The sequence below is a fragment of the Botryllus schlosseri genome, chromosome 8 (assembly GCF_051294905.1).
Source record: "Botryllus schlosseri isolate E-star chromosome 8, Bs_hap1, whole genome shotgun sequence".
NCBI classification, from domain to species: Eukaryota; Metazoa; Chordata; class Ascidiacea; order Stolidobranchia; family Styelidae; genus Botryllus; species Botryllus schlosseri.
The window spans coordinates 875,124-898,615 of record NC_137243.1 but is presented as its reverse complement, the minus strand read 5'-3'; the positions used below and the strand labels follow the sequence as shown (position 1 = coordinate 898,615).

At 40.9% G+C, this 23,492-nt stretch overlaps 1 protein-coding gene and 1 long non-coding RNA gene across 2 annotated transcripts; both read left to right on the top strand.

Annotated features, from left to right (window-relative positions):
• The first annotated feature begins 1,456 nt into the window (after positions 1 to 1,456).
• On the top strand, positions 1,457 to 3,500 carry LOC145444629 (uncharacterized). The gene is made up of 2 exons (XM_080322653.1): positions 1,457 to 3,018; positions 3,276 to 3,500. The coding sequence occupies exons 1-2, from the start codon at positions 2,823 to 2,825 to the stop codon at positions 3,458 to 3,460; spliced, it is 381 nt and encodes a 126-aa protein (XP_080178779.1). The 5' UTR covers positions 1,457 to 2,822; the 3' UTR covers positions 3,461 to 3,500.
• A 12,860-nt stretch (positions 3,501 to 16,360) lies between these two features.
• On the top strand, positions 16,361 to 19,466 carry LOC145444633 (uncharacterized). Its single transcript, XR_013916727.1, has 2 exons — positions 16,361 to 16,503; positions 16,818 to 19,466. It is a non-coding gene; the product is annotated as an uncharacterized LOC145444633 (long non-coding RNA).
• The last annotated feature ends 4,026 nt before the right edge of the window (positions 19,467 to 23,492 follow it).

Below are 23,492 nucleotides of genomic sequence, written 5' to 3'. Positions count from 1 at the left end.
AGGTCTTTCGGGTTTTCACTTCAGGGAATTAGGTAAGGTTCACAACACTCCCTATTGCTCAAATCTTAAAATGGCGTGAACAATATATTTCGTTAGAGTAGCCTACATATCTCTATCAGCTGAAGGATATTGCGCGAAAATTGGTAGGGTCCAAATACATTCTGTGGACCCAGTTCTAGCTTTAAAAATCAAGGAAAGGCTGTAATGTGTGCTCGCTTTTAGCGAAGCGCCTATAGAAAGTATCAACAGCGCCACGCATCTCTGGAGCCCTACGCAACAAGCGGGCTAAGGTAATCGATATCATAATAATCTGACATATCCAATGTAGACTACTTAGACGTAGCCTACATATCTCTATCAGCTGAAGGATATTGCGCGAAAATTGGTAGGGACCAAATACATTCTGTGGACCCAGTTCTACCCTTACAAATCAAGGAAGGGCTGGTAATGTGTGCTCGCTTCTAGCCAAGCGCCTATAGAAAGTATCAACAGCGCCACGCGTCTCTGGAGCCCTACGCAACTAGCGGGCTAAGGCAATCGATATCATAATAATGTGACATATCCAATGTAGACAATTTAGACGTAGCCTAAATATCTCTATCAGTTGAAGGATAATGCGCGAAAATTGGTAGGGCCCTAATACATTCTGTGGACCCAGTTCTACCCTTACAAATCAAGGAAGGGCTGGTAATGTGTGCTCGCTTCTAGCCAAGCGCCTATAGAAAGTATCAACAGCGCCACGCGTCTCTGGAGCCCTACGCAACTAGCGGGCTAAGGCAATCGGTATCATAATAATGTGACATATCCAATGTAGACAATTTAGACGTAGCCTAAATATCTCTATCAGTTGAAGGATAATGCGCGAAAATTGGTAGGGACCAAATACATTCTGTGGACCCAGTTCTACCCTTACAAATCAAGGAAGGGCTGGTAATGTGTGCTCGCTTCTAGCCAAGCGCCTATAGAAAGTATCAACAGCGCCACGCGTCTCTGGAGCCCGACGCAACTAGCGGGCTAAGGCAATCGATATCATAATAATGTGACATATCCAATGTAGACAATTTAGACGTAGCCTAAATATCTCTATCAGTTGAAGGATAATCCGCGAAAATTGGTAGGGCCCTAATACATTCTGTGGACCCAGTTCTACCCTTAAAGCAGTGTTGCCAACTCCGGATGGAAGAAAATCGCTAAAACTGGTGTCAAAAATCGTTAGATGGCGCTAAATATTGAGAAAAAAGCGCTAAAAAATAGCGCTAAATCTGCATTAATTGCTAAAGGTGTTAAATTGAACCATTATATTGATATATTCTTCTCAGCTATATTTTACTCGTCTTGGGCCAAAGTCACTTATCATATTTTTAGTTCATAATACGTAATAGTCATATCTAAGCGGGACAAAACGGCAGTGCATTTCGATAAAGCAGATCGCTTTGCGCAGCGATCGCTGTACGTTAGGGTTGTTCAGAATTGATCGACTTTCAAAATGTCGTGGTTTTCAGTCCGATTCCCATGCCTTATGCCATAAAAACATATTCTAGGTACTTTTTTCGTAATTCATCCCTTGCATCCGTGAGCACATTGAGCTGGAAGAATATCGCCTAAAAATAGGGGATTCCCCTAAAATTTGAGTGTCACTATTCGAACTAGGCTAGTAAAACGTCATATATAAGCTGGTTTTATGTAGCTATTGCGGTTGGAGTGCTACATAACCTCACTATAGAAAGTATTGTCAGTTCAGGACACCATTTTCATGTCCCACACTGCCTCGGAACTCCTCAAAACTGCCTAAGACTGATAGTCATTTTGTTGGATCACCTATCCTACACTCCTCAACCCTACCCGAGATTGTTCATCAATTGCCGGGATCACCATGGGCAAGAATACAACTGTAAATGTATCATTCACTCACAGCCACATTATAATCATCACATTGTTCAAAGGAAACGAAACAAAAAGGCAAAGAAACAGATCAACTTGGCACATTGCATTGCACTGGGATGCAAAGCTCACTAGAAGTCGTTTCGGAGGGAAATTTGAGGCCTTGGCAGTGCTGGCATATAGTCTGCGTATTCCAACGCATTTGAGAAAGGCAAACTTCTTGGCAATCGAACTCTGGAGAGTGCTACAGGAAAAGCACAGGCTGCTCTGTCATTTGAACTGCTGGAACTTTATAATTTAACAAATAATGTCAGAGCTCTTGTGTTTGACACAACACCCTCAAACAATGGAAAAAATAAAGGTGCGGTTCTGTTACTTGAAGAATTGATAAACAGGAAAGTTTTCTACTTTCTATTTCTGCTTGTCGCCATCATATTCATGAACCAGTCATCCGGGGAGGTCTGGAAGTGAAGTGTGTTTGAATCTGCGACCACAGGCCCTGAAAACACAGATTTTAATACCTTCCAAGAAGTGGAAAGATTTTGATCAATTAAAAAGCTCTACAACACTTCAGTTTGATGAATGCAGCTGGTTGGCGATCAAAGCTGATGAAGCTAAGCAAGAAATAATTCCACTGATGAAGCCATATAATGGAAAGCAGAAAGAAGTCTTGATAATAAATGACTACAGAGAATGTGCAACAGGCACCTTGGCGATTGTAGCTGCCCAATATATTGATAATCGTTTTCGCAAGCCTGGTGCTACTAATAGCACTGGATGGATGAGTCAAGTGCTGTACTGTCAAAAATGTTCATGTGGAGAGAGCAAATGGGCTATTCTGAAGAGTTAATTAGAAAGTTGCCCTGTTTTATGTCCCAGCTTGGTTGAAAACTGGTAATGCATGTGACGCACTGTATCTTGATCTTAAATTCCTTCATGGCATGACAGACTTTTCATTGTGCGAGTTCACAGTTGCTGATGTAGTATATAAAAAGATGCGAGAACATCATTGGCATCTCACCGAGGAAACGGTGGTATCAACAATGTTCTCGGCTAAACCAAAGATTCCTGACAAAGTGAAGGAAGCGATGGCTGCTAAATTGCTGCAAATGCCAATCCTTGAACAATTTCGCAGAGGTAGGCTATACCTCTGAGTCTAATCTCTGACTCTGTCTCTGAGTCAATGAGTATGGTTGCTTTAATTGAACCGGAATCATGGTTTCTATTCAATGCTATACTTGTCGAACATGATTGGTTTAGTCTTCCAGTTTCGGAATGGCATACTGATTCGTATTTCGTGACTGCTCAAGAATTTGTGAGTAGCGTTGAAATAGTTAACGGCGCAGCAGAGCGTTTGGTGAAATTGAATGCCGACTTTGATGCTTTCAAAACAGATGACAAAGAACAGCGAGCGAGCCTCTTACAAGCCGTGGAAGATAACGGGAACAGATATGCCGATTTCTCTAGAGCAACCATTTCATCCGGACCTGATTTAAGTAGTATTTGCCAAGTTGATCTGTTTCTTTGCCTTTTTGTTTCGTTTCCTTTGAACAATGTGATGTTTATAATGTGGCTGTGAGTGAATGATACATTTACAGTTGTATTCTTGCACGTGGTGATCCCGGCAATTGATGAACAATCTCGGGTAGTGTTGAGGAGTGTAGGATAGGTCATCCAACAAAATGACTATCAGTCTTAGGCAGTTTTGAGGAGTTCCAAGGCAGTGTGGGACATGAAAATGGTGTCCTGAACTGACAATACTTTCTATAGTGAGGTTATGTAGCACTCCAACCGCAATAGCTACATAAAACCAGCTTATATATGACGTTTTACTAGCCTAGTTCGAATAGTGACACTCAAATTTTAGGGGAATCCCCTATTTTTAGGCGATATTTTTCCAGCTCAATGTGCTCACGGATGCAAGGGATGAATTACGAAAAAAAGTACCTAGAATATGTTTTTATGGCATAAGGCATGGGAATCGGACTGAAAACCACGACATTTTGAAAGTCGATCAATTCTGAACAACCCTACTGTACGTGAACACTGACCAGGTTTGCAGGCATAACCGCTCACTATATCAGCGTGCCTTACTCGATGCGTCTGTGAATACGTGATGCGATGTACCGTGGTTATGCGCTTGACTTCTTCTCTAAACTGTGTTGGAGTTGGCCTACTTGAACACGACATGCGATTGACACACGTGTACAGTACACGACATGCGACTTGATCCGACACAACACGACGTTGAAACGGGTTTGTTTGCCACTATAAGTAGAGACCTTAAGAAAATAATCCGAGGACCAACCCGGGGTATGAAATGTAATTAATCTGGTCCTAAACGAATGACCAGACAATGGAGCGACCTCAAAACAGCCCCTAAAGTCTGGAAATTGGCATTGATAAGAACAATCGCTGGACGAAATTGTTCATCGTTATGTTCATTGTGTTGCGGCGGTGCCATTGTTGGAGCAATAAGCCAGTTTTCAGACTTTGAGGGCTGTTTCGGGGTGCATGGTTCCATTGTCCAGACGAGATTTTATTTTGTATTTTCGAAATCACTGCGACACTATCTTTCGATCATGGCCAATTATATTAAATTTCAGCGTTCAGGTCGCCAGATGTAGCACTGCCAACTATGCTTCTTTTAGATTACTCAGCAGGAAGAGACACTGTTTGCCCATGCGTAACCGCCAGGAGTTGCGTATCTACAATCTAAATTTATCATAGATAGCGGATTTGAAATTTCTATGTCCTAATCCAATCCAAATCCGAACCTTCAAATCCAAATCATAATCCTAATCCATAACTTTTTCTTATTCAAGTCCATGTCCAATCCTAATCCGATTCCAACTGGAAATTCAGAAAAAATACTAATTTATGCAATGGAGGGATTCGAAAATTTTCTTTCACAACCAACGATTCACTTGATTCAAGAGAACTTAGTAACCATAAGTACATTAATAACTGATCTAAATAAAGTTTGTCGCCATTCGCCACACGACATTTCAATCTCCCAGAAAATAGGTAAATCAAATCCAAATCCTAATCCGTTCTGAAAAAAATGTCTAATCCAAATCCAATCCAAATCCGACAAAATTTCACAAATCCTATTTTTTCAAAACCTAATCCTAATCCATGCTCATCTCTGCTATCTATCGGTAGGTAGTAATCTATATTTATATATCATCGGAGTCAGCACTCTGGTGACCGGTATAGCCAATGCAGTCGTCAGCCAGAACTGATCTTTAGTGGTTATTTTCGGTAAAAAAGCGGTAAATAATCGCTAAATACTTTTTAAAAAATCGCTAGATTTATCACTAGGCGCTAGATTCATATTTTTTGGCGCTAAACCGGATGAAAAATCGCTAGATCTAGCGCGAAAATCGCTAAATTGGCAACACTGCTTAAAAGTCAAGGAAAGGCTGATAAGGCGTGCTCGCTTGTACCGAAGCAAATAGAAAAAGTATCAACAGCGCAGCGTTTCTCTGCGACGCGAATACGCGATTGCACATATCTATTGCCGCGACGTCAGCTGATTCCACTCTCGCCGCTCGGCCGCATCCTTGCTCTTGAGTTTCTCTCTCGTTTCGCCAGACAGCATTGTTGCGTCACACTGACAATCTACTCAACAATGAATAATTTGGGGCTGATTGTGGGGGTTCCAGGGCCATGAGTGGAATAAAATTTATATTTTCGTAATCAGTGCAGAGTCAGCTTTCGATTGATACCCGATTCATCAAATTTATTGCTCGGCAAGCCGGTCAAAGATAACCGTCAAATTGCCTGTAGCCAAATGGAAATTGTGACGTGATACAATTTCATTGAACCGTGAGATTTGCTTGTGTCGACACCATATAGGACACTATGGTAAAATATATACGGGGTTATTTTGGAATCTCAACAAAAGATCATGACATGTAAAACTTGTTTGGCATAACGTGCTGCTAGCAGTAATTCATCTACAAAATTACGTAAAACAAAAGTATTGTTTCATTAGAATATGTCTTAGAATGCAATTTTACATCGCTACAATCATTAGCGGTTTTGCGACAGCGGATTAAATGTCCGAGTCCTTCGCCAATGTGTCGGTCATATAGGATAGGGTGGGGTAAACGCCTATCGCAAGGGATAGATACCAGAAAATCCGCCGTATCATTCGAGTCGGTCTGAATTTCATAGTTTCAACGCGAGATGTCGTACCCAATTAATCTATGACGAATGTGTGGAAAGCTTATGTATCGTTTATCAGCAGTAAAATTATGATTCATCCATGTTCGTCAAAATGCGATACAATGAAAAGATAGGAAGGTGTCGAAGCGACTGGGAGTAGTCTATGGAATCAGACACCCACCTAGGCCTAGGCGATGTAAAGAGGAGGCATGTACACTGAATGAAAAGTAAAGAAGATAGTATAGAAAAAAAGCAAGCGACTAAAATGGGTGGCATGTCATGGAAGGAGAGATCGATAGGTCGGTCGTGGACTCGTGGTCCGGTAATCTTGAGGATTGACTAGTATTCATTTAGTATAGTAATTGCTTGTATTTCGACTTGAATGTGGACATGCACGAAGGCGTTTTGCCCCACCAGGTCTTACAATTTGCCCACTGATACTCTGTTATCGATTTCTTTTTCATTCCTATATATGCTTACACGCCCACTATTAACCGTATTTTGTAAAAATGTTGCAAACCAAACTTGTAATGAACAAAAACCAACTGATAACACTGTCAGACATGGGGTAATCGTGATTAGTAATCGTAATCGATTACGACGATTACAGCATTTTCAAGTAATCGTAATCGCAATCGATTACATTCGAAAAAATTCCGAAGTAATCGTAATCGACTACTTCCCATATCTAATCGATTTTTTTGTGAATGAACGATTTCTTTTTATGTGTACAAGGACTATGACATAAACTGAACATTCGTGAACAAGGAAAATATATTATACCAGGTTGGTGATAGCACAAACGTCTGATTTTCTAATGCCACTGCTCATTATTACGTCAGAAGCAGCCTATTAACTTTGCGCGTCATTGTGTTAGAAGTATCCACAGTAAATAGATATTCGATGTACGTACGTCGTACATTAGTGTGATTGTAAGAACACCCGCCGTGCTGTATGTTAGGTTATAAACAAGTTCCACACGCCACTACCTCACAGCAGTATAATTTATCTCCGCTCTGCCTAGTTTAAAATAGGGACTTGTGTGTTGAAGTTGATACTTGGTTATGCTTAAACGCAGTTTGACCGTTGCTGCTTGGCGAGCAGTAGGCCTATCCAGTACGAGTACGTACGTACACTGGACAAAGATTTGAACTCGTCAATTAAAACATTGCCGTTTCCACAACGAACCAGTAAAAATCAACATCTGGTGCTATATATATCATAACCGAGCCGTTTTTGCCGTTTCTCGTAACGGCAGCTTGCAGTACAATACCTGTATTAAGTTGAAGGCAGAATTTTATGTTCACTTCGTCTTATCATACGACTCTACTTGAGACGGGCGCCTATCGTTATTTCATAATTTTTTATTCAACATTGGGACCTGCCGCCATGGGCTTATATATCATGTTAGCGTGGGTTGTAGGGGAGACCGGGGACAATTGTAACACTTTTTGGATTTTCCAACATTACGTGTTGTTCTCGTGGAAATTTCATTTCCAAAGTTTTATATAAGGAAGCAAATAACTCGATAGTTTATATAGAAACTAAAATGAAACTCAATCAACAGCACTCAATCATGGAGATTTTGGGTCGCGAAAATCGCCGCTCAAATGTTACAATCGCCCCGTACCCAGGGGCAATTGTACCACGCATGCGGGGCAATTATAACAGAGTTATTTATAAGTGAAAACGAACAAAATGAACAACGAAAACGGGACCATAACTTGTATTATTGCATCAAGCTAAAGAAATAGAAGTTTGAAGGCTTCCCGGCTACGCCCCATAGCATTTTGGCATTTAAATACAATATCACCCTTCGTGCCTTCTTCATGAGCTCAAATTGTACAAGAACCACATTCATTCCATCATCTCCCTACACATATTAGGCATCTTCTACCAAGGTGCTGTTGTTCAGCGTGCACAATGGGTTGGGCAGTGGGTCACCTGCGAAGGTGCGAAACCGACCTGGCTAAAATATTTTGGTTGAATGCGCCGATGTTAGTGTAGCAAAACGAGGACACAACATTTTGTGAAGTCAGAGCTAATGGCATTCTCCTGTTCTGTACGAAATTAAAATAAATTGTTCACAACAAATGACAAAATGTTATTGGGCCATGCTCAAAGTCAGAGGATGAGGATTCAGTCATGGGCAAGTTCTTATAAGTCACCACTGAAGGTCGCGACACCAAAAGTCGATCGACATGAGAAAGGATGGTAGAATCACGGAAATAACCGAACCGTAAGATTCACATAACCACTGCTGTATGACCATTCCGACAGATGATCATGTTAGAATTGGTATGGCAAGGTATTATCTGTTCTGGTATTGAACTTCTGGCTGTTTCAAGATTCATCTGCAGTAGATAAATGGTTATACCAACATATGAACAAAGATATTCAGCATTGAAAAGATGTTGTAACGGGGCAAAAGTAACAGAGTGTTACGTTTGCCCCTGACACGCTCGACCATGATTAGTGTCTCAGTATGGTACCTTTCCGGCGATGCAAGTCCTAGTTTTTCTATCATCAAGGTAGACTGCGGTAACATTGTGCCAGCTGCATATATTACGTTGTAACCACTTGAGGTATTATTCGTCTGAACAAATTATTCCAGATCAGAAAATATTTACTCAAGTGTCCAAAATTTCTTTTTTTCAAGTTATTTCGGAGTGTCGCATCGTATCTCAACGTAACTTCAGATATGTTAGGAGAGATAACTACCACATGCGCACACAAAATATCAAGGCGATTTATCCACCCTACTAGCGGTGAGGTCGATTGTTACATTTGCCCCTAGTTACATTTGTCCCCGGTCTCCCCTAGCTGGAGCCAGGACCAATTCGTCCCCCAGCGGCCCAGCCCAAACGTTGGTCTTTAGCCCCCATAGTGTGGTAATCTCAAGTTGAAGACTGAGTTTCGTCAATAATTTTAATAATTGCAATAAATTACTAATAATTTTTATTCCTCTCTCATCCCCCCGATGGTCAGATATACATGTAGAGTTTATTTGTTTGAGGTAATCATGGTGTTTGTCGACTACATCGGTCATTTACACCAGGCCGATTTTCTGCATTTTTGATTCCGTATCTGCCGACTTGTAGCACGGGCCATTTCTAAGCTTTTTGTAAGACACCGCTTACGCAGACGAGGCGGCAAGGAGGAGCCTAGATAAACCTACAACACTTAGGTAGGAATTCTGAAGTCGACCTCGGTCAGACTCGAACCCGCAACCGTGGATTATACCACTGCGCTATCTCGCCACACAATTACCGACCTGTGGAGCTGGGGGAACGTAATTCATAATTATGACCTCTGGTTTCTTGTTATAATTACTTTAGTGTATGTTCTTAATTCGTGACCTCCGGTTTGTTATATAATCAAAAGATATTGTAGTGGCTCAAACGTAGCAGACTAAAAGAAAAATTTTCGTGAGACGCACAAAGAAACTGTCATGACTTCATATCTGACTGCATGTCTAGCAACTCAAGTTGTAAAGTACTATAGGGTCAGCGTCAGCGGCCACATTAGCTACAATAGGACTTGAAAACATTTTCATCATGGGTAAAAAAGCATTCATTCCGTCAATGCGACCGTTGAACTTAACAAACAAGTCAAATAATCCCTTGGTTTGCTGGTCAGATAGCGTTGTGAAACGTGTTGTAACACCACCTGCACTTAATTAAGTCTGGTTATGGACTGACTTAAATTTGAGTGCCAGTCCAAACGCATTTGAGTGTGAGCATACTTTTTGACGTGAGTTGAGTAACGAAATCGTTGCTGAGTAGAGAATCGCTACTCGACACCAGAGGAATTGGTCTTCGCCCATAATTATAAACTACAGATTCCAAGCCAAGCAAGTGAAATTTTCGAATATCAATTTTTTGTTCGTTATGAATTGTATTTTTTTAAATTATTTTTGTTGGATTTTCGAACGTCAATGAGAGCTGCAAGTAGACTAGCTGAGAGCCGCATGGAGCTCTCGGACCCGCGGTTGGGAATCATTGATCTAGAGAGGATTTTCAAGTTAATTAGATCTCTCGAAAATACTCTATAACTTATGTTAGTGTACGAAATACTTTTTGAGCCGCCTTCGAGCTCGCTCTCCATCCTATTGGGAAATTTGGGGTGCGGCAGTCATGGCTTTGGCAAGAATGCAAATCGTTGGGCGCGATAAATTGACCTTTATGAAAATGGGCAATGGGTACATTATGACGTAGCAAACAAATGACGCATCTTTTTTAAAGGGAGTTTGTTATCTCATTAGGCCTTTTCAGCGCAATCCATATATTGTCTTCCAACATAGCTTCTAAGATGCAAAATAAATGTAATCGTGAGTAATCGTGATTACTTTTCCAATGTAATCGTAATCGTAATCGCCTACTTCCTGATTTTGCTGTAATCGTAATCGTAATCGCGTCATTCAGAAGTAATCGTAATCGCAATCGATTACATTCATGAAGTAATCACCCCATGTCTGAACACTGTGTTGCGTTAATTTTAGGGTTACTAAATTATTGACAGTTCTTAGTGTACTTTTTGATGCTGAATCCAAAACTGTTATCCTTTTTCTTCAATCAGGTCTAGATTTTTGGCAAATTGCATTTGAATTTTCGAAAACTGCAGTTTTCAGCGTTATGCGATTGAGAATTGTGACGTCATAAAAAGGATTTAGCAACCATGCTTTGATGAAAAGTTTAGAAGATATTTCAATTATGACGACGACCATTCCCAATAGCAGTGGTTCTTAAAGTGGGGAACGCGAAAGCATCTGAAGGGGGGCGCGAAGCCGCTGTTAACTGAAATTTTTCGCGCCTCGCGCGATTTACCTCCAGCTCATGGTATATCCATTGTCTATTGTCCTAATTTCGTATTTGAGAATTCTCTCCTCAATAGCCATAACCTTCAATGCCATCAAACTATCCGTTGCGATTGCTAGCAATCTGATTTCTCTCTTTAATATTTCGTAATATCACGAGCAGGCGGGCTCGAAATTTTCCATTATCAAAAAGGGGGTCGTGTCTAAAAAAGTTTGAGAACCACTGCCCTATAGTATACTGTAAAGAAGTTTCAGGATTATTATCACCTTTGGGCATAGGCCACTGATCTGTGAACTGATCAAAGATGAAGGTTTCACTGCACACATGGGTGCAGTAGAAAAATGACCATCCATGGGCAGCTTTTTGAGTAATCATTTTAAACTTCCCCGGAAAGCATAGAAGCCCTGATTATGAAGGACAGGTCAAAGAGATTCTTGAAAGATTTCAATCCCTTGGAGCCCCGATGTCTGTGAAAATGCAATTTCTGACTTCTCATTAGGATTACTTTTCCAGTCAACTGTGGTGATTGCAGCGAATAACAAGAAGAGAGATTACACCAAGACTTTCGCCAGATGTAAGAAAGGTATCAAGGATACAGGGATTTAAACATGTTTGCAGATCACCGTTTGTGCTTAAAGAGGATCCACATAACTCCACACATAGAAGAAAATCTTTGAAGTGACATCTATTGTCAGCATAAATCATTTAGGCCTACATCATGTATTGTCATTGTATTTATCGTCGGAATATCAGTATCAGTATTAGTTTAATTTGTCCTCATGTTCCGCACAACATTTTCTTTGTTAAATTATTTTGAATACTTCGTTTTCATTTCACACTTCCCACATTGATGTTGGCAAAGATTTCGCATTTAAAACACATTTCTGATGTTAAAAGTGTTTACGTGACTATAGTGTAACATATCAACGTATACTAGGCTTACCATATTTTGGAAATCTAAAAAGAGGACACTTTTTCAGAAATTTGAGACTTGCAAAACCGGAGAAGAATTCTCAAAAATCGGTGAATTTTTCCCACTTTGTGATCAGTTTACTAAAAAAAAGGACAACTTTTCGCTCAGAGCTCAAAATACCGTTTGAGCGTCACTGCTGTGCTAATTTAAGGCATATCACCCGCATTTTGCTCTAAATATGACCTAAATTTTCATAAAAGAGGACGAAATCTCAAAAAAGAGGACAAAAGAGCGTCCTCCGAGGTCACTTTCCAGAAATTCAAAAAAGAGGACAAATCCTCTTAAAAGAGGACGTATGGTACCCTAACGTATACCTTCTTCTGGTAGGTTGAGCGCCATTGAACAAAATTATGCTTTCTTGGTTAGTTTTAAGTGCCTCTATTTCAACTGTGTTATTATATTTTAGTAGTATATAAAACGGCTGTCATGGCAGAAACCTTGAATTCAAATGAAAATACCATCTTGAAAAAATTTACAACATGCATACCCAATCAAGCTATCACAGAAATTAGTTTCTTGGTGTAGAATAATGACCAAACGTTAGCATATTTGAATATGCCGTGGAGAACAAACTTGACCTGATTGAGAAAACCTTGTTGCATTTTTGAGTTCAGCGCAAACAATTGATTCAAAAACAGTTAAAACATCTTTGACCTTTGAAAAATTATTTTCAAACGCAGCACAGTCTAATGATGAACGAAAATCAGACGTACAAAGGCAAATATTGTGCTGTGATCAGTCAGAAAGGTCGTCTTCTGCAGAATCGCAATTTTGGCAAATAAAATGGCGATCTCCAAGCGTACATTCTTGATGTGCCCAACTGCCCACAAATGGCAATTCAGACACTGAATCCATTTTCCCCGGGCCTGCTATCACGAAACGGCTCAATACAAATTAAGCAAGGCAATTCCTTGTTATCTGTTGTGTTTTTTGGGTGGATATATTTATTCTTAGGCACTTTCTAAATTTTCGATCTCTGGGTAACCGGCTTTGGTAACTTAATCTTTTTTGCAGAGCGTTTTTATAAGGTGATGACGTGAGCACTTTGGAGTTTTCTGCTTATATAGATCTTTTTCGTTTTGTGGCTGATTTCACCAGCGAACATAGCTCATCTATTGCTGCTCGTGCCTCTGAACTGTTTGAACTTGAAGATATGAGAGTTGATTTAACCACCTCACAATCCGTGTTGGTATCAGTTCCTTCCACTTCGGTCGGTAGCGGTGGAATTACCTTCGCAGCTGACAGCATATCTGGCATGTGGGTATGGCTCATCGATCAGGTCGCACGCAGTGAAGACTTCGTCCAAGAAAATGTATTTATTGAATGTCAAAGTCCACAGGCTCTGAAACCATTGACGGATTTCTATACCGTCGCACATCTCTTGTAAGCAACAGCAAAAATCTCTGCCATGTCGAAAAATTGGACCCTGTTTCCTGGGTTTGTGACCGTCCAATTGTCTACTAAGGAATTACAAATTGATTTTAGAGTTAAAAAAAACACGTTTTATCTAGTGGTTGCATTGTGCGGGTGCTGTGAGGTGGTAATGTCAAAAGTTCGATTCCGTTCAAACGGGCATAGTCGATTGTAGCAAGGGTGTTATGGCTATATATGGTTAACATCCATGATGATTAAATATTTTTCATCAATTGTAGGTTTTGCAATTGCAACGAAACGTTTTAGCCAAACTAATAAACTTCCTTTTTCGGTCAAGCCGTTTGCAGTGCAGTGGCCAATTGCTCCAGTGGAAGCATTTCTTATTAGCCTCTCCTCCATTCGTTTTCTGGGCAAATCATAGGTGGTATGTATGATCCCGCCGCATTCGTTGCGCAAATTATCGTGACAGTTTACCCTTTTTCTCCGCTCGTCATATACCAATTTCCCCTGCACCTTTGGTCGCAATGATGTTGCCAAGTTTTTTGACATTGGTAATTCCGGTTTCGTCGATATGCCAAATACGAGTCGGCACGTAACAGTGCGAGTTCAAACATCCCGATAATCGTGTAAAACTTTTCCCCTGGAGGCTTAATAAATCCCACTGCCCGTGCTATACTGGTAGCTTCCGAATTGATCATTCCTGACGTAATAAGAACAGAGGTGGTCAGTAACGAAGTATACTTCTACTTTTTTGAAGTACTCAAGTAGCTTTCCGCTACTTCTACTTCGTAATATTTTCTGGTCTACTTTTACTTACTTTTCGTTATTTTCAGTTTGTCAATATCGATATGGCAACCATTGGCATTCTGCTACCCCCTCCATCTTGGGACTCTTTACCCGTGTTATTATCGTCAGTAAAAGATCGCGGGTACAGTAGTTGTACGCTTAACAATTGTATAACACCATTGGATTGTTCGGCGATTGAACATTTCTGATACTAGGGCACATAAACTATTATATTTAAGCTGTTATCGATCTGTTCCAATATTCGAAGGTAAATCTAGCGCTGATTTAATTTGACTTTGCCAGTGGCATGATCAATAGCCTACTTATCAGGAGCATGCCCGAAGCCGGAATTAGGCTAAACTGCTCCAATGCTCTGATATCAGATTAATCTTTGTTAGATTGTAAAATATTCTACCCATAAATGTGTCACGTCAAATGTCCACCAGCTGCAGAATTATAGCGCGACTGATTTTACGATTGCATTATTCATTTGTCCTCTCGCATGGTTTATATAACATAATAATTTTGACAAATTATGCCAAGTACAACATAAATTTTATTCAAATATTAAAAAAATGTATTTTTTTCGTGCCAGGCGTGAATATTACAATAGCAAATCACATTTCGATGTACTTAGAAATAGATTGAATTACCCTGTTGTTGATGCTGCGGCCCGCGGTGTCATCTAAAACTGATAAATTGGCCCGTGAGCATATTTGAGTTTGAGACCCCTGTTCTAAACGATTCCGTTTAGATCAGCGGTACTTCAACTTTTCAGACCGCGACCCAAATCTGAGTTTTAATGGCATGTCGCGACCCAAGCCTCACGCATCTAAAAGAATTTATATTTTATAGTATATGCTATGATGTTCGAGCATGTGGGACATATAGAGAACGTGAAGACATTAGAGAGCATAGTTGTACGCAACGCACCTCTATGAAATATGTCTGACGCACGATACTTCAAATTGGCGTACATTATTTCCTCTGGTGGGTCGCATTTTTAATGCGTTTGTACTATACTGTCTACTGAGATTGAAAGATTGGACAACTCGGTGCCGACCATTTCGATGAATGGACATTGGACATATCAATATCGAAGGATTTGGCCACCCAGCGACGGTCAATTTTGGCCAGGGTATTATCGCCACAGCCCTTTTTGACGTTGACCGCACTTTGCGCGCCGCATGCTGGCCAAAACCTCATGCCTCCATGTCCCGGCGCGGAAGGGGTTTGGCTCGGAATATCTGTGTATCATAATCCCACACCCGCTGGGGTCACGCCCCTACACTAAAGCATCATATCGGTCTCCAACCGTGTTTCCAGAAAAACAAATTTCGGACAAATCTTATCATTACTACAAACCAATTTTTGTAATACAAAGGTCCGCACATTCCCATGATCAAGCCGTAGGCCTATTTGCTGCGTGTCTCGCTTATTGGGTGTAGTATTCAACACAGCGATCCCAGAAATATACTAATTATCCAGAGGATATCGCGCGAAGCGCGACGAATTTTTCCTGTTGCATGAAATGCAACAAATGTTACATACATATTAAAAGATCTCTCTAGTGCCGTCGCGACCCATACTTTAAGAGCCTCTGGTTTCGATTTAGTGTTATTACTCCAGGTGGCATCGACCACGGAACGGATTCAAACAGCCACGTCATAGAAGCCTTGCGGCGATATGGACAACCAGAAAAGTGAATGATTTCATGTCGTCATGAAACGTGTATCTGCGGTGAAAAGTTGAAACATATCTAAATCGCATTCGCAGATATTTCGGGAAGAAAGGTGATGACGCAGGGCAGATGAATTGTCCATTTGGCATTTGCTCAACGGCCGCTGACGATATCGTGATCGACTTACAACCATCGGATTCAGGTTCGCGGGTTTGTTTTGTTTCGAACATTCGTGCTTCCAGACGTCAACGGACAGGAGTCTTCGGGAACATCAAAAGATCAATTCGATCATGTGGTTGACGTGTGTGTGACGTCACATGGATTGTAGCTTCGGACTTCGACAATCATCGAATCCAAACATTCGACGGACAAGGAAAGTTAGTTCGGAAGTTCGGTAGCAAAAGATCAGGTGACATGTGCGTGACGTCACAGCTGTCGATGAAGTTAACGACGATTTTAATTCAGGAAACGACGAAGGAAAAATCACCGAGTTCCAAGTTTTCTCGGAGGAAGGAAAGTTCGTTCGGAAGTTTGGTTCGGAGATAATGCGTGAGATATGCACCCGTGCTACGTCAATCCGGTGCCTATCTCAGGCTTATTCATATCAAATACGACATTCTAATCCAAATTATGCATGCGCAGGAACGTAGGTATAGGTATGGGATTTATAATCGCGATACGATTCCGAGTCGGTTAGTTTACGTTTTCGTGTAAGATAGTGATCAGCAGACTCACCGTGCTGTCCAATCCGAGCGTGATAATCATCAGATAGAACATGATGGAAAAGAAAACCGCTCCGTCGAAGGTCGTCAACGCCTGTGAGTAAACTACGAACAAAAGGCCCACACCTAAACGAAAAAAATAGCTGCCACTGAATTGCGTTTGCAGTGACCTCATTCCGTTCGTTTCATTTCAGATTTTGGCAGGTTGATGCATGTTTAGATGTGCGTTGTTGCTGTTTTTGCTCTTCAAATCGACTTTTTCAAACTACTTGAATACTTTCAGACCTTCATTTTCGAATTCTACTTAAATTCGTAATGACATGTCTTTCCAACTACTGCTGCGATGCTTGAAATTGAGTAGCAAGTTGATAGTACGTTCTTTGGTATAGCTCAGTGGTTCTCAACTTCAGGTGGGGTGGATTTTGAGTCTTTGAAGCCGTCGTCGCCGTCGTGGCAAAGGTACGTCCCTGTGAAATGCTGTGCCTACATGACCGATCCGTTCTCTGTTGATCCAGCCGACCTGCCTGCCGGGACTGGGGAGCAGCTCATTATCTCACGCATTATCTTTCCGTGACTTCAAACGGCAGAGTAGGCGAGTCGCATATGATCTGTCGTTATCTTTGACCTTTTTCAGGTCGTTGTCAGTGACTCCGGCAATCAACGAGTTGAAGTTTTTGACTCACACGACGGCCGCCATCTTTTCCAGTTTGGAACGAAAGGAACGAACGAATCGCAGTTCAAGACTCCACAAGGGATCGCCACAGATGACCACGGCAACATTATCGTCACGACCGGGTTCAGATTTTCACGTTTCTTGCTTCGGGCGCGAGGGTTCTGAGTTGGGACAGATGAAGTCGCCGAATGGAGTTTGCCTTTTGACAGACCGAGGAATCGCGGTCTGTGAGCGAGACAACAACAGAGTCCAGATATTTTGAGCAACGTAATTTCTGCGTTCGTAAAGGAGATTTTGCGTTCCACAACTCCTTTCAAGGCGAGCTTGTGGTTCCTCTGCCCAAAACGTTGGGAGCTTAGCAGCTACCGCGTTCTGCTTGCTGGCTTGCTGGTCCATGCTCGTAGTGCAGAAATACGATCCTGCATATCGGCGTCACCATTGAAGCGAAAGCTCCGTTTATTGCGAGCGATAGTAGCAAATGAAGGAGAAAATACATCAACATACATGTATTGAAAAGGGACTGCGGAAGCATTCACTAATTGGCAATCGAAAATCAACACTCCGAAGAGCGTGCCTTGTAGTTGTAGAAGTACTTCGCTACTGGCCACCTCTGCTCACAGATTCAAATTTCCATCCTGTTATAAAAATCGGCACAACCGACTTTCATTCTTAATTTTGGAAATTAGGGAATTGACGACGACCAGCTTATGATATCCGTTTCTAATTCGGACAACGGAATTGGCAAAACTCTGATGATTGGTCGATTGATTACAAGTATTAACCGCAAAAACAGTGACTCTAACGACGAAAAAAGTTGACATATATCTCTGCGTCCTTTGATATAGCCGTAATCTGGTGTTTACTCTGCGTATGCGCTGTGAGAGTACAGCAGTGCGACCACATATATTTGGACTATACACTTGTGTAACCACTATATTCTCCTCGTGACTTGCGCATAACGGTTTCGTTTTGGCTTTTAAATTCTGTGTTAAATTACATTTTGGCTCATTTTCCATTAAAATCTGAACTCTTTGTACACTTCTTTGCGTTTTCGGAATTAGATGTCATTGTTACCCCCTTGTTCCTGATGGTAACTAGAGTGAATCCACAGCACTGCTGTCGAATGGTTATGATGTGGCCTATTATCTTGTCATTTGCTGCCGTGTGGGAAGTATGGGATCTCAAAATTTGTTAGAAATGTGCAAGTCAAGCATTACCAGTCCACTCAGAATTGCTTCGCGGTTTGGATGAAATCGTCCGGCGTTCCGTATGTTTGACACCCCCTGTTTGTAACGCCTATAATGCAATTTCTGTCATGTTGCAAAGTATTATACCTATCGCAGTGTCTTGTCAACTGCTGCTATATAATAGTGATGAACCACGTCGGTTATTTATTAGTCGAAATCGGCCCACTGTGAAAACGAATCGTTTGCTGAGTTAGCTTGTGTAAATATGCATTGAAGCATCTCGCAACTGTTTAGCATAGGTATAAAGTTTGTTCCTGTTGTGATTTGACAGGGTAGATCACTAATGTTCAATTGTGTAACGTGCCTTACTATAGTATGCCACCACAAATTCTTAGGTGTAAAGAGAATATTTTTGGAGGTTTGCTACATAATTGTGTCAATATTTAAGATATGGCATGCAGACAAGCATATGTGACTTAAAAGCTCTCTAACTGATGTAACAGGCAGCAGGTATGACGATATGAAACCAATTACCGGTGTATGACAATGCCGATATAGAGCCGGCCGGTCGTTGCCACGTCGTGGCTGCATGGGCACTGGGCAGGGATAATGGTATAATCCCTGGTAATCGCGAGGGAGACCTGGCCTCGATTTCCGATCTGAGAAGAATGTTAAATTATTTTAACAAGTGATTTGTGGTACAGAACTTCAGAATAACGCGAAACAATAACTTCATATTGTTAATTTATTCGCTAAAAGCTTTTCGACTAACTCTCATCAGTAGCGAACGTTAGTGATGGGGTGAATCAAATTCGAAATGTAAGAACTATTTTGTCTGTATGACGTAATAATAACAAAAACAAACAACTAGTAGACGGGCTAGATACGGTAGTAACGGTACAAAACAAACGTTAACGAGTACATATTCGGTTATAAATAACCGAAAACACAACACATAACATTAATGAAATATTCCAAGAGTGTAGAGGCGTTCCTTCTGGCGACAGAGAATCGGCTTTCGTAGCTTTATGATCGTAGATTCCAGGACCTTTAAATGAAACAGAGAACGGCCACGAGCAAGTATAGAAAATTGACTGTCATTGTAATGATCAGCACATTCTGGATGGGATAAGAGATGCTGTCCAATAGCCGAATTACAAGCAGTAACTTGATCATAATCACGCAGTGTGTCAACAGACTGCGATGAAGGAGTTGGAGAAACATTATTTATTCTAATTTGCCGTGGGACATGCTGGCGAATTCTTTGCTGCAAGCGCTGAGACGTGCGACCTACATACCGACTGTCACATCGGCACGTGTATTCATATATTATGTTGCTTTGATTTGTCGCAGGTAGCACATCCTTTTGCGTTGCAGGCATCAGAGATTTCGTCATGAAGATTATCTGAGGTTCTACTTGTGAAAAACAATGGCTCACTGACGATTTAATTTGTTTTTCAAACCTGTTGGACACTTTCCCAATCCAAGGAAGATGCAAATAAACAGGACATTTTCTAGGTCCAAACGGTTTAACTTTTCTGAAATCTTTGAGTTTACGATCTATGGTCATTTTAATGATATGATCAGGATAACCATTTGACTGAAAGATTGACCGAATGTTCTCCAATTCAGAATCAAGTTTGACTTTACTACAAATCATCAGAGCCCTGTGTACCAGAGTTCTTATCAAATTTACTTTACGTTTTACTGGACAGAAAGAATCCCACGAAATGTATTGCCCACTGAATGTAGGCTTACGGTAAACTGATGTAACAAAATTAGCACCCGTCTTTTCCACTACAACATCAAGGAATGCTAATGAATTATTGACCTCTTTTTCCATTGTGAATTTCAGTGATGGGTGAAGACCATTCAATTTGCTCAGAAACAAATCACACTGGGATTCATTTTCAAATATGGCGAAGGTGTCATCAACATATCTTTGATACATTAATGGTCGATCAATATCTTCGAATAACCGTTTTTCGTAATACCCCACAAAAATGTTAGCCAGAATGGGACCAAGCGGCGATCCCATTGCAACACCATCGATCTGTGTATATATGGTGTTATTGAAACTAAATTCGACATCACAAGTGATCAATCGCATTAATTTAACAAAAGAAGACCTTGAGAATGGAGGAGATGGAAGGACACCACCATAGAGTTCATTGGCACAAATCTCTATAGTCTCTTGAACTGGCACGTTCGTGAATAAACTAGATATATCAAACGAACACATAGAGATTTCGGACTCATCGAGATCAACATTACGAATGGTATCAGCAAATGTGAACGAGTCACGAATGCAGTTACCACCATAGAACAAACTCACCGGCTCAAGATATCTCGCAATCCACTTCGCGACTTTGTGATACGCTGATCCAACCATCGATAGTATCGGACGTAAGGGTACATTCGATTTATGGGTCTTCGGAAGACCATACATACGTGGTCGAATGGAGCCAGTGGGTCTGATGTCGTCGTATTCAGCAGAAGAGATTTTTCCCGCCTTCTTGAGGGTCAATAGTAGACGCTGAATACGAGCTTCTATCTTGGAGGTGTTGTCATTGTCGCACGCAGGGCCAAGGATTTCGAATTTAGACTTGTCGCCGAGAATTAAATCCATTTTAGAAATGTAGTCACACTTATTCAAAATGACTACACCAGATCCTTTATCAGGTTTGGTTATGTGAATTGACTTATTGGATTTCAGGGATCTGATGCTCCTGTAGCAATCGGAAGTCATCGTGAAATCACTTCTGTCGATTGGAGTTCCACAAAAACCATGCGCTAAGCTACTTAGTTTGGCTTTAAGGGCCACAATTTTCTCACTGTGTTCCTTTGCTCTGCTTTCATCATCAAATTTCTGGTGATGATGTGACAATTGTCCAAGTAATACCTCAAATTCAGCAAAGACTTCCTCACGCTTGATTTCTGTCGGTGGCACAGAAAAATCCAGACCAAGAGATAGTACCAACTCTTCTGTGTCACTCAGCTCATAGTCCGATAAGTTGGTAATAACCTTACTACCAGCAACTGCCTTGGTACCGTATCGTGTCTTGAGAAGCAAGCTGATGTTACGCTCATTCTGCCGTACCTTCTCATCCTCTTTACGTGCATCAATTTTGGCCATATAACGACAAAACCGTATCAGGTCAAAATAAGATAGAAACTGCACTGCCTGCTGCTTAAGCTTGGCACAACGCTGAGTTACGGTACTCATCTCTTTTACGCTGTTCTCGATCTCATCATGTAAAAATGCACTCTCAATCCTGGAGTTGATGCGAGCACGCGATTTCTCTATCCTCGTCTTCAGAAACTTTGGTACAACTCTTTTCTTTATACAAGCCTTAAGAAAGGCTACATGATACCGTAGATTTCGAATTTTCCCCCGAGTTCTGACCAACTTATTAAGGATCTCCAATTGTTGGTCACTGTACCTTTTGCGAAAGTATTTGAACAAGTGATTTGTGGTACAGAACTTCAGAATAACGCGAAACAATAACTTCATATTGTTAATTTATTCGCTAAAAGCTTTTCGACTAACTCTCATCAGTAGCGAACGTTAGTGATGGGGTGAATCAAATTCGAAATGTAAGAACTATTTTGTCTGTATGACGTAATAATAACAAAAACAAACAACTAGTAGACGGGCTAGATACGGTAGTAACGGTACAAAACAAACGTTAACGAGTACATATTCGGTTATAAATAACCGAAAACACAACACATAACATTAATGAAATATTCCAAGAGTGTAGAGGCGTTCCTTCTGGCGACAGAGAATCGGCTTTCGTAGCTTTATGATCGTAGATTCCAGGACCTTTAAATGAAACAGAGAACGGCCACGAGCAAGTATAGAAAATTGACTGTCATTGTAATGATCAGCACATTCTGGATGGGATAAGAGATGCTGTCCAATAGCCGAATTACAAGCAGTAACTTGATCATAATCACGCAGTGTGTCAACAGACTGCGATGAAGGAGTTGGAGAAACATTATTTATTCTAATTTGCCGTGGGACATGCTGGCGAATTCTTTGCTGCAAGCGCTGAGACGTGCGACCTACATACCGACTGTCACATCGGCACGTGTATTCATATATTATGTTGCTTTGATTTGTCGCAGGTAGCACATCCTTTTGCGTTGCAGGCATCAGAGATTTCGTCATGAAGATTATCTGAGGTTCTACTTGTGAAAAACAATGGCTCACTGACGATTTAATTTGTTTTTCAAACCTGTTGGACACTTTCCCAATCCAAGGAAGATGCAAATAAACAGGACATTTTCTAGGTCCAAACGGTTTAACTTTTCTGAAATCTTTGAGTTTACGATCTATGGTCATTTTAATGATATGATCAGGATAACCATTTGACTGAAAGATTGACCGAATGTTCTCCAATTCAGAATCAAGTTTGACTTTACTACAAATCATCAGAGCCCTGTGTACCAGAGTTCTTATCAAATTTACTTTACGTTTTACTGGACAGAAAGAATCCCACGAAATGTATTGCCCACTGAATGTAGGCTTACGGTAAACTGATGTAACAAAATTAGCACCCGTCTTTTCCACTACAACATCAAGGAATGCTAATGAATTATTGACCTCTTTTTCCATTGTGAATTTCAGTGATGGGTGAAGACCATTCAATTTGCTCAGAAACAAATCACACTGGGATTCATTTTCAAATATGGCGAAGGTGTCATCAACATATCTTTGATACATTAATGGTCGATCAATATCTTCGAATAACCGTTTTTCGTAATACCCCACAAAAATGTTAGCCAGAATGGGACCAAGCGGCGATCCCATTGCAACACCATCGATCTGTGTATATATGGTGTTATTGAAACTAAATTCGACATCACAAGTGATCAATCGCATTAATTTAACAAAAGAAGACCTTGAGAATGGAGGAGATGGAAGGACACCACCATAGAGTTCATTGGCACAAATCTCTATAGTCTCTTGAACTGGCACGTTCGTGAATAAACTAGATATATCAAACGAACACATAGAGATTTCGGACTCATCGAGATCAACATTACGAATGGTATCAGCAAATGTGAACGAGTCACGAATGCAGTTACCACCATAGAACAAACTCACCGGCTCAAGATATCTCGCAATCCACTTCGCGACTTTGTGATACGCTGATCCAACCATCGATAGTATCGGACGTAAGGGTACATTCGATTTATGGGTCTTCGGAAGACCATAC